Raw genomic sequence first — 12,464 nt, 5'->3', positions numbered from 1 at the left:
AAAAACTGGGTACACGAAGCGAGCGCAGGTGGTCCATGGGGGGTTTTGTAGGCCAGTGGTTCCTACCCCCAGGTACCGAAACAGTGCTGGTCCGTGCTTGCCTTTGTCACATGGCTACTTTTTTAAAGGGGACACTCTGGTCAGTAACAGAATACATTACTGCTAGATTAAAACTCCCAAAATAACAAAACAAAAAACAAACATCTTTGGAAAGTTTCTTTTAACTGGTTATTACAGCCAGTGATGAGCCTATGACTTCAAAATGACAGAAAGCTGCAAAATGCCAGGTTTTATGTTGCTCGAATGATTTTATTTTGTTGTATTTATCTGCCACACCTTAAAGGCCGATCCATAGTGCACAGAAGGTTGGGGGCCACTGGTGTGGAGGACTTATTCGTAGTGCAGACTGAGCAAGCGGTCATAAAATCTCTAGTGTCCCTATCCATAGCCGGCACCCAAAAACACTGATGGAGGAAAGCCAAGATACAACCCACACAGGGGTGACAAGTAAGTCCATTGGTATGAGTCAATGAAGGACCTCGGAACGTATACAGCCAGGAATGAAAAGAGAGGTAGGGGGACCCTTGCCTGAGTCAGGTTGGCTCTATTGAGCCTCATCAACACAGGAATCTATATTTTAGTTTAAGAGTATAATATGGGACCTTTAATAAATCCTTGAGAACGTCTCCCTTGTTGACAAGATCAACAACAAGGGAGAATTTTAACCTATAACACTTGGGTCACTACAAAACCTCTGTGCTCAAGAGCACCTGTTATCAAGATACCCAAGTCAGCTCTGCCATTTTGGATTATTATTAATAATCTGGAGTATGGTTTGCCAAGGGCAGAGGTTTGCTTCTCGTCCAGGTCCACTGTAAAACTAGGTCAGCCCTTTAATCTCTCCATGTCGAGTATGCTGTAGGTTAACAACCTCTTCATTCCAAAACATCGAGCAGAATTTATACAAACACAAGAATTATACAAAATTCTAAAAGGGTATGACATTCTATTTTATTTTATTTATTCAGTTTATTTTTCTTTCTGGAAATGTTATTATAACATACTTCATCACATTTGCAACATCAACAGCAACAACCCTCAAAAAAGGGCTGACGGGTAGAAGCCATTTGGCGTGTAAAATTCCTGGCCCCAGAATCAGCAGCATTTCTCTCATTACAATATGTTGTCAACCAAATTAATACAATAAATTTAACATTTAATTCATTTTGGCACATTGCTGTTTTAAACCACCGATTCAGTCCCAATAGACATGAACAGTATGTTTGCACACGTCTTCATCAATTCCTGGAGTGACTTGTCTTGCTAATGACCTTTAATAATCCATGTATTGACTGCTATTCTAAATATTGTCTCTCTTCTCAGATGTTACCCTGAACATGCTCACAATAACATTTCCCCCAGGCATAAGTGTTGTTTACATTATAGATCATCAAGACAGATCAAGACAGAAGTTCTTACAGTGTTCTTACAGTCTGTGTACACAGTTTTATGATTATAATAAGCAATAACAATCTGAAACATTAACCAACATTTCCATTGGAACTGTTACCTTGCAATGCCAAGTTCTTATAAACTTTTAAAATGGCAGACAGGGTTCCTAGACTCCTAACTTCCTTGTCCAAATGGTTCCAAAGTTTGACACCAGTATAAGACAAAGAAAATGTTTTTAATGTAGTTCTTGCTTTCTTCTGTAAAAATGCTGTGTTTCTTCTCAATTGGTAGTTGGACTCACTATTCTGAAGTTTTGCTAGTATATTTCTAGCTAAACAATTATTGGCTGCCTTATACTGTACATGAGTTTAATGGTCCCATAGCTTATGATGTCATGTATTTCCAGTAATTTAGATGTAATGAATAATTGATTTGTATGAGCTCTATAATGTGCATTGTGGATAATTATTATGGTTCTTTTGTGGATCAAAAATAGAGGTTGTATACCATCTTTATATGTGCTTACCCACACCTCAGCACAGTAGTTCAGATAGGGCAGGACTAATGCACAATAAATTATATGAAGCTCCTTCTGATTTAGTAGTTTCTAAGTTTTCCACATTATGGACGCACTTCTGGCTAGTTTATTTTGCAGTTGTACGTGAGGTTTCCAGGTTAAGATCTCATCAATGATCACCCCTAGCACTTTGTATTCAGTAACCTGTTCCATACTTATCTCATTCACCATGATATTTATGCTTGTTGGCAGCTTCTTTTCCCAAATAACATGTATTTGGTTTTACTCAGATTCAGCAATAATTTATTTATGTTGAACCATAATTGCAGCTTGGACAATTCTTTATGAACTGTTTGGGCTAATTTATGTACGTATATCATCTCCTTTGCATAGAATAGTTGTGTCATCAGCAAAAAGTACTGTATCATTTTTAGGACCTTTGAAACCTTACATAAGTCATTTATGTAAAGTATTAACAATTTCAGACCCAGGACAAACCCCTGTGGTACCCCACACATGATGTCTAGTGTTTTTGATGTCCTCCCCCCCAGTGTGACATATTGTGATCTTATGTAAGTAGCTCTTTATCCATTCTAGTACTGTACCCCTAAATCCAAATCTTCCCAATTTCTTAATTAAATTTTCATAGTCAATTGTTTCAAAAGCTTCAATAAAGATTCCTATGCATCTTTTGATCTATGGCATCAGTGATAATTTCCTTTGTTTCTGTTAGTGCTAATGCAGTGGAATGATTCTTCCTGAAGACGTACTGTCTGCTATTGAGAAGATGATGTTTTGTTATGAATTTATCCAGTCTATTATTAAACAGTTTCTGTAAAAGTTTGATAACTGTGTCAGAATTGAGACAGATCTATAATTTGTAAAATCACATGCATCCCCACAAAGGTACAACTTTGGCAATTTTCATTCTGTTAGGAAACACCCCAGTTTGAAATGACAGATTACAAATGTGTGTCAAAGATAACAAGAGTCCACCCAGTATGTCCTTTATTAATATCCTATCAAATCCATTCATGTTATTAGATGTGAATGGAGACACAGAGGTGTCTTATCTCTGTGTCCTTCACTGGCGCTTAAAGCTTAGAGCGGGTTTTTCTCATTCCATTTACTGTACAGCATATCAAAGTGATCCCAATGCAAGGGAAAGACAGGAATGTTTTCTGCCAGCTCACACAAAGAATTAATTGAATTTATTAGCAACCTCATTCATGTCCTCTATCTTCCTATTTTTAACATAAAAGTAGAATCCGGGTAAGATTGTTTGGCCAATGAAATAATAATAGCATGCAGTGTTAACATTCTCAGCAGTGTAAGCATCGGACCAGTTTTGAGTGCATTTGTTCTGTCTTCTGTCCTGACCCTCCTGTAGAATGTTTGAACCTGTTCCTGACAAATTCTAGATCTGCAGTACAATCATTGGCTGTAATTACCCAAGCAGCCTTTTGTTTATTAGGTAAGATGATTGACAAACACAATAGTGTGCATAAAGGCTCCTATATCTGTAATTATTACTCATATCTATTGCAAACACAACACCATACATTCTGTTAAATAAAGCAAAATAACAACATGCATGTTAAACATAATTGAAGGATTCTTTAAATACTTTGTAATTGGTTTTTCCATTCAAAATGGAAAATTGAGAAACTAGCAATGCAATTTACAATTTAAACTGCATGAAACATCGTTGACCACTGTGGTTAAGCTCCTGGGTCCTGGGGTGTTGTTCCGCATCCTTTTACACTGCTGCCCCCGAGTGGTGAAAAACGGGATTGCACAAAAACCTGAAAAACGACAAAGTAACTCCCGTTACTTTTTATTGTTCATGTTTGTATTATAAGTCATTATTGTTTTGTGTTCACCGGTATCATAAAAGCAGAAGCTAATAGAGTTTAACCCTAGAACACTAACGTTAAAATAAATAACACCATCACTAACGTTGGGTATATTTTACCCAAGACAATATCCTGTAGTTGTAACTTTCAGTTGTTGTTTTTTTTTTTTTTACTGTATTTTTACTGTAGAGAAAGTGGCAGCTTTTACATTTTATCTCTGGAGAGGCAAAACTCGCAATTTATGTGACCAGGAAGAGGAGAATTGAAAACAACACTGTTCAAGAAGCAGCTACTGTTTTTTTGCTGTAACATCAGATATGGTTTAAAACTACAATTTGGTTTCTATAAAATGACAAAAGACCTGAATAACTTTAGGAACATCTGGTGTTACAAAAATGTCCTATGCACTTTAGTTGATGACCACCTCATTTTTGCAAACTTCCTGTTATAATGCACTAATTTTTATTTTTTATTTCCTTTTGTTTATTGGTGTTTAGTGTTCTTGAGTGTTTAGTGCTTTTGAAGTTTCATCTAATGAATAATTGTAAAATGTTCTAAATGTTCTGAATGTGATTGAAGTTTTTTTTTGTGCAAAAAATCTTCTTCTTCTTCTGAAGCACTTTAGTGCTTTCATCTAATGTCAAATTGTAAAATGTTTGAATGTGATTAAAGTGTTTTTGCAAAAATCAAAAAATCTCTCTCTCAAAAAAAGAAAAAAAAAGACCGTGCTCAACGTGGGTTGGGCGAAAACCTGTTTTCTTTATTCAAAGGAAGGGGGCGATGACGTGAAGCTTGGGGGGGGTTCTAGCACATGGAGAAAGTTGGAGACAAAGTTTTGAACCAACAACATCCTGACACCCAACTGACATCAAAGGAAACCAGTCCCTCCGCTCACCGACTTTCTACAGTTACATAAATTCCTGTAGACTTTATTTCCCCTCACCTCATTTATTTTTTCCCCCTTGTCGATCGTCATGTTTGAGCCCGACGTCTCTGCCTCCGCGCTGCCTCCCATTCATCCGGTGGAAGACAGGAACCCGCGTCCGGGGACACAATGAAGCAGTCTGCCCTGGACCGACGCGACTCAGCGAGATGCGGCAAAGACACGCAAATTTCTCTGACAGAACCACGGACGTTTCCCCGGATCGCGAAGAGAGAGAGAGAGAAAGCAGCCACAGGTTTGTAACGTGGACCGGTAACATCCGCACATCGCATGTTTGCGCTCACGAATCGACTGAACGCTGTAAGTATCGCGCAGATCCTCGGGCGCACGGCGGAGCTGCTGAACATCCCTCTGCCCTGCGCGTCACACGCCATCCGGGGTGAAGAGCGTTCATCCATCGCACCGGTTCCATCACCTTAAAACGACGCGCGTCGACGTGTTACTTCATTTGGTGCGGGTATAACTGATGTCAGTGTAAAGAGCTTTATATGGCATGTAGTCACTGTGATCAATAATTCGTTCAACCAGATTGCTTATGCATTCCCCCCCCCCCCCCCAGATTGAACTTTGAGCCATTGAAACCATCACACCCTTATCGGGGTGCGCCAGGCGTTAATGATATGCAGATGTATTCATGAATGTGTATTCCCTCTGGTTCAGCAGCGGGGATGTTGGAAAGGTTCCTGAATTGAATGCCCCCTCCCCCCCCCCAAATACTGCTATAGCATTAAACGGATACCACACACTCACACACAGGGGGGAGGGGGGGGTATGCGCTTTCTTTACAAATGGCACACAGGATGCCCAAACTGTGGCATGGAAATAAACGAAGAGCCACACAGACAAGTTCAATTCTATTTTAAATGTTTGCCACTAAGAGGTAATTACTTCTACCCCTGGATGAACGGCAGAGCCTGCAGTGAGAATTCAGCTTTCAGCGTCTCTATGCTGCTTCAAGGATGTGACGGCAGCCATTAATGTAATTTGTAGTGAGATGATAAACAGACTGATGTGCGTTTCTGCTTGAGCAGTCAGATTTGCCAAACGCTCCAGTGGCTCTTGAATATGTAAAAGTGCTCAGCTCAAGTGCGTCAGCCTGACAGATAGACAGCTATAGAGAATTAAGCTCAGATAATTGGGTGGTATTTACTTACAGAGCCAACAATCACTCCATGTCGACTTGAAAACGGTGTCTCTTTTTTGTTTAATAAGCTTTGTAGAGGTTATTTACCATGTGTGAGAGTGAGGCCACAGGCAGTTTATTCAGGATTTTTGTTGTTGTTTTTTTTGCCCTCAATAATTTAAAATGAAATAATGTGTCATAGTGGTTTGTCCAGTCACCTTTCAGAAGAACTGTGTGTGCTGTTTTGGTTGAATAAATGTGGAAAATCTCCCACTTTCTGGAAAAAGGGTAGTGAATGCAACACACCCAAGACTATGTAATGATAAAATAACAGCTAATCAAGTGAGATTTCAGCACAACCACGTTCTGACTTGTCTGTTCTTTATGTGGTGAAACAGCAGCAAAGATCACGTGACTATCTACACGCCGAGGCTTGAAGCTCAGAGTACACGAGTGTGATGGCCAAACGCAGCAACAGACTCACCTATTGAGTCAAAGAGGCTTCACCTTAAAGAGACCGGGTTGCTGAGTACCAGCTGTGTCCCATGTGCCATGTGGAAGTGTTCCACCGACTTTGAAAACCATTCTTGTGTACATAAACCCCCTCCCTCCCATCAGTGCTCTTCGTCACTGACCCTAATCCACAAAAAGCAACACTGTCTTTTTCTGGGATTCTGAGAAACAGGGCAAAAAGCGTTAACAAAATTTGTGGCTGAACAAACTGCCGAATACTTCTGAGTCTTCATATCTTTGCAGCTTTGACTGCATGTTGGCTTGTGAGCGTGAAGTTGTCACATCATTTACTTCTCATTATTTATTTTTTCATTTGCGGAGTGTCTTCAGTGTTGTCTGGAATTCAACTATTCTGATTCTCTTTTTCATCCTGTCATACTGTCACAGTTCTTAATGGCTCTCCATTCTGATTCTATAATATTAAAATATTATTAATGCCTATGCCTATTATTAATGCCTATACAATAGCTCCATTCCACTAAGGTTACCACATTACATCACATAGCATTTTATTTGATCAGCGTGTTCCCAATACTAATCCCAGTTTCTTCATAATTATGATGTACAGTATGCACCTAGTTATTAAAATTTTTTTGTCATTATGTGGTGTTGATTGTCTTTAGTGAAGTATCTCTCTGAATACAGAATGAAGCTTTAACCTCTGCATGACACGCTATGACCAACACTAGACCCTAGATGTCCAATCACAAAGCCCGGCTCAAGAATGAAAACCAAGTATGCAATTGTCTTCATCTGTATCGTGGCTCTGGTCATTATCGAGAAAGAAAGCAACATCTTATCAAGGTAAGAAAGCACAGACCAAACTATAACTTGACTTTACAGTAGAAGATACAGAAAACCTCCGTGCCCTTTGCTGAGCCACAACCTGACTTACCGGTACTCACTTGTTCCGTCATGCCTTTTTGTAAAATATATTAGTGGTGGAAGTTACCTAAATAATCTTTTAAAAAGATAAGACAAAAGAATCAGGAAGTGCCAGTCAGCATTGTGTAGTTTTTGTTGTTATCTCTAGCTTCTACCTCGGTATCTGATGCTGATGTTCAGATATGGAGGAGTCTGCAGACGACTGTCTTGAATGCAGCAGTATTTTATGAACGACAAGTATTGAGAAATAGGGAGAAAATTGATACCATTTCCATGTCTTTACCATGATGAAGTTGTGTCCAGCAGCTGCTTAGCTTAGCAAAAACATTGGAGGCTGGGGTAGAGATTCTGCTACTTAATCCTCACACATACTGTACATACTGTCCGAAAGAACCAGGACAACTGCTTCCTTCTGCACTTAAGAAATAGTCTGCTGTCACTCTATGAACAAATTATTTACACTCCATCTGTTGTCCGTTTATGTTTATTTATCAGTGCTCTGTATCTTGTAGGGTCTCTAACAAGCTGATCCAGAGGCAGACCCCACAGATGACTCCTCACACTGTGCTGGATTACAGAAACAGAACACAAAATGGGTCCCAAACGTTGCTCAAAGTGATGCTATCTAATCCCTCTGGTACGACAGGGAACTACTCAAGTCTCTCTGAAGAGGAGCAAGAGGATGAAGAACTAGAGGACTCACGGACGTACAGCTACAACGATGGCCGTAAGCACATTTTACTCCTGGCCACTACCCGAACGGGTTCCTCGTTTGTGGGGGAATTTTTTAACCAGCATGGTGGGAACATGTTCTACCTGTTTGAGCCTTTGTGGCATGTTGAGCGTATGTTGACCATGGAAGCAGAGGCAAGCAATGGGACACTGTTGGCAGAAATCTACCGGGATGTACTCAAGGGGCTCTTTTTGTGCAATTTTTCTCCTCTTGAGAAGTTCATTTCTCCCCGACCTCAGAACCACGTTACTCCGGCTCTTTTTCGTAGGGAGTCTAGTTTGTCACTCTGTGAAGAACCCGTCTGCACTCCCGTTATCAAAGATGTCTTTGAGAGGTACTGTAAATTCTCCTGAATGTTGGTGTTTTTGGTCAGGCTGACCAATGGCATGTTGTTTGAATGTGAGTAAAGGAACTAAAACTGAACTCGACTTTGGTTTTTACCAAATGTCCTTAGATCATGATTAATGCCCTTTCTTATTTTTTTAATATTCAACTTTACCTTCAAACTTGTTTAAAAAAAAACAAGTTCATGTTGTGAACTTCTAATTCAGTTTTGTATTAACTTTGCAAATTCAACAGCATTTCCACCTCTCCAAACAAATTGAACATCTTAATGTGAAACCATAGAGGCTTCAAATTAGTCCTCTCACTTTGCACATTGTTGAAGGACATTTAGAATAACCATACGGCTCTTGTTTTAGGTATCACTGTAAGACTCGTCGCTGTGGGCCCCTGAACCTGACGCTTGCATCTGAATCCTGCCTTTCTAAACAACACCATGCCATTAAGACTGTCCGTGTGAGCAGGCTGGACACTTTGCAGCCATTGTTGGAGGATCTCCGCTTGGATGTGAGAGTGATCCAGCTAGTCCGAGATCCACGGGCCATTTTAGCATCTCGCATGGTAGCTTTTTCCTCTCAGTACCAGACGTGGAAGGCCTGGGCTCAGGATGGCCAGGTGCCTGAAGATGATGAGGAGGTGAAGAGACTCAAAGGAAACTGTGATCACATTAGGATGTCTGCTGAGGTGGGACTGAGTCGACCTCGTTGGCTGAGGAACCGCTACATGTTGGTGCGTTATGAGGATATTGCTCATTATCCAATGGAGAAGGCAGAAGAGATGTACAGGTTCACAGGGATACCGTTTAGTCCCCAAGCAAGGAAGTGGATTCTGAAAAACACACAGACCACTAGAAAAGCAAGTGGGATTTACTCCACGCAAAAGAATTCATCAGAGCAGGCACAAAAATGGAGATATAGCATTCCATTTACAATTGCTCAGGTAGTGCAGAGAGTGTGTGGACCCACTATGAAGCTGTTTGGGTACAGATTTGTGAATGATGAAAAGACACTAACCAATAAGTCCGTCAGTTTGCTTGAAGAGAAACCATTTCACTAACAGAGATGTCAAAAAGTAGCTGTGAATCTGTAACACCCTGCACACCATGAGTCAGAGAGAGGAGAGGCCAATGCTGCACATACTAATACTAAGAAGCAAAGTTAACTTAAAAGACAAAAAATCTATCACTAGCAAAGACTTGGGCCAAAAAAATATTCATACTCACCAGTGCCTCATTGTGACGATGAAGAGTTTCTTCATGAAATATTTATTTGCAAAATGTTTTCAATGAGAAGCCTGGCATTTAAAATTTGTTACACTCTGCATTGAATTTCAAATGGAAACAGGATAGATGTCAAGCCTAACTTAACAGAGACCATCATATAACATTACATTGAGATGTTATAATGTTTAGATTTTCAGGGATAAATAGTGAAAGTGAAAACGTTTTTCTTTCTGTTAATGTGTAAATGTGTTAAAATTCATTCTGCCTTTTCATCCTGGTTGGTATCTTCATAGATCTGCACTAGATGAGACAGAAAAGAATTGTTTAAACGCGACGTGTCCGACTCAGGTAACGGGAATTTGCATTGCATTTTTATGGTGTCTTAATCAGGTGTTTACTTTATCTCCATATCAGAAAAAAACAACGAAAACTCTTCCATGCATTCAACCAAATTCTATGTAAAGACACTCTCTAGTAATGTAATTCAGGAGTTACTACAATACTGTATACCATAAAAGTAGTAGCATAAGTAGCGGAATGTGTGCTCACCGTCATAGTTGTTAGAATGAAATGCATAGACTTTGCTGTTAGTTTCATTTTACCAAAGTGACCTCTGTGCTTCTAACCTGTTAGCTTTGCTAACGGAGGCACAAACAAAAATCCTTGTTCTTCTTTAAAGACGGAAAAATCGATAGAGATTTGAAAACCTAAAACCCATCAAAGTTTTTATTTGTGAGACGTGTGCATGTTAATGGCTGTTGATAACTATTACATAAGATGTACCTTTGTAGCTTCACTGTCACTTTAAGTAGAACCCAGGTGCTGACTTGATGGTATATAAAGGCATTCACTGTGACTCTAGTTCAATGGCAGCATTGTGTTCATCTTAGAGAAGGCACCCCTGAAACTGCTGCACCTGGAATGAGATATGCATCGAAACACATTTAGCAGAGTGCTTATGCTAACTGTGTGTTTTTAAATATAAATATTATTGCATTACAACTGGTTGTTGTTTGGATCAACTGGAGTCACTACTGAAGTATTTGAGGAATACTGTGAAATACCAAGTCTATCAAAGAAATGAGTTTAGAATCATGCAGATAGTGTAGCAATACAGCTTTAGTTTTATTCATCTGATGCAAAGACAGAAAGGTTAATGGTTCAGCCTTCATGGATTTGATACTAATGTCAAGGTGAATTAAAAGCTCTCACATCAGAAGCAGAGCTGCTTTTAAATCTTTTAGAGCATGTTCAAGTCTCAGATCCTTGAGAAATATTTCAAGTTACGTCACAACTCTTTATCAGTTATTTCTTTCACGCTGACTATTATTGTCATGCTATATGATATACAGTATATGCATCAGTAGTCATTTCTGTAGCACTGTTAATAATTCTTTCTAGCATATGGGTAATAATCATATTTTTAAGTAGTGTAGCAAAACAGTGCTTGATTTTTAACACCAAAACCTGAAACATGAATATTATACTATGAAAAGATCAAGACTTCAGGGAGTCAAGGCTCGCATGCTTATTTTTCAGGATTCAAATGTGGTTGCAGGTTTGACAGGCAGGAACAATTCTGCCCATCCATGCTGAACTAAATTAGCACATTGTTATCATAGGTTTTAAGACATTCAGATCTCAAGGTAATATTCAAGTCACATTCAGGTAATTCTGCAGCAGTTAGTCACATTTTACCAAAATACACAGTGATAATAGAGTTTGAAGGATTATTTTGGAGGTTGCATTGTAAATACCTGTCACCATAGGAACTGTGTTCAAGTTGTGAACATGTGCTGTTCTCTGTGAAGAATTACAAATGGAATGTTGAGTGGAAGGTCTGTTTAAGGAGCTACATATTGCTTTGGAAGTGATATTTGATTTTAGGGGTCATTTCCTCGACAACTAGATGAATAAACTTTATTTTATCACATTTTCTTGCAAAGAAAACAAATTGCCAAAGGAAAAAATATGTAACACAGGTAAATGTGATTAAAAGGATTCATTTGCTGTTAAAAGTTTATTTTAAGGTCAGTTTGATTTTTATGAGGAAAAAAACGTTTCTGTCAGACGTAATTGTTTTTTCAGCAGGAATAAAACTGTAACATTGGAACATTCCAAAATACAGTGGTAATATAATTCATCAAGGTATATGAGCAATATGAAATCCCATCAACTGTAAAGCCTTCAAACTGGTTTTTGTGGCACAAATGCAGGCATTGAGTTAATAGTATGGTTTATTGTTTGTTATGTATTAAATGACTTGGCCTGTATGGTTTTGCTTTTAATAGCACGGAGACTAAAGATGACATGGATAACATGAGAATTAAAGGTGGATCATATCCTTGGTTGTATTCCTTCCAGCTTCACATCCATATGCATGCTGTTGCCAGGGATCCCTAAAAGGGATGGGAATACAGAAGGGGAAAAAAACTCAGAAACAGGGAGCCCATTCAAGTCTGCATTCTTTCTTTCTTTCCATTTCGTGCCCCAGCTGAGAGACGGAGAAAGAGATGAGAGAATGCACTTTAGAGTTCACAGCTGTTATTCAAGCTAATGTTACCCTAGATAGTTGCCCTGATGATGAATATTGTCAAAGCAATACAGCAGCTGTTACTGTCCTGCAAAAGGGAAACATGGCCAATCATGAAGTTAGTGGACACACTAACTTACATACATATAGAACATACAGTAGCACCAGCCAGAGTTCCAGCTTCGTATATATGTCTCATCACACCGACCAAGTAGCAGCTGGTAACTAAAGTTATTGTGACAAAAAAATTTCAGAATACTGATATCCATAGAAAATCTGAGAAAGTCAGCAATGCTCTCAGTGAAACTTCTCTACACTTTGGCTCATTTGTGACAAATGACTCAT

The 12,464-nt window shown here is 39.1% G+C and overlaps 1 protein-coding gene across 1 annotated transcript; it reads left to right on the top strand.

Moving 5' to 3' along the window:
- Positions 1–4,651: 4,651 nt before the first annotated feature.
- chst3a (carbohydrate (chondroitin 6) sulfotransferase 3a) lies at positions 4,652–11,928 on the top strand. Its single transcript, XM_068328312.1, has 4 exons — positions 4,652–5,003; positions 7,050–7,208; positions 7,802–8,356; positions 8,724–11,928. Exons 2-4 carry the CDS (start codon positions 7,129–7,131, stop codon positions 9,418–9,420), a joined length of 1,332 nt encoding a protein of 443 aa, XP_068184413.1. The 5' UTR covers positions 4,652–5,003; positions 7,050–7,128; the 3' UTR covers positions 9,421–11,928.
- Positions 11,929–12,464: the final 536 nt, after the last annotated feature.

The sequence above is a fragment of the Antennarius striatus genome, chromosome 11 (genome assembly GCF_040054535.1).
Source record: "Antennarius striatus isolate MH-2024 chromosome 11, ASM4005453v1, whole genome shotgun sequence".
Classification (NCBI taxonomy): Eukaryota; Metazoa; Chordata; class Actinopteri; order Lophiiformes; family Antennariidae; genus Antennarius; species Antennarius striatus.
The sequence above is the reverse complement of the archived record's forward strand: the minus strand, read 5'-3'. Positions and strand labels throughout refer to the sequence as shown.

Excerpts from the sequence above, each read along its gene's own strand:
- chst3a (XM_068328312.1), top strand. The coding sequence starts at position 7,129 with ATGAAAACCAAGTATGCAATTGTCTTCATCTGTATCGTGGCTCTGGTC. Across the intron at positions 7,209-7,801 it reads GAAAGCAACATCTTATCAAG|GGTCTCTAACAAGCTGATCC; the intron begins GTAAGAAAGCAC and ends TGTATCTTGTAG. Across the intron at positions 8,357-8,723 it reads ATCAAAGATGTCTTTGAGAG|GTATCACTGTAAGACTCGTC; the intron begins GTACTGTAAATT and ends CTCTTGTTTTAG.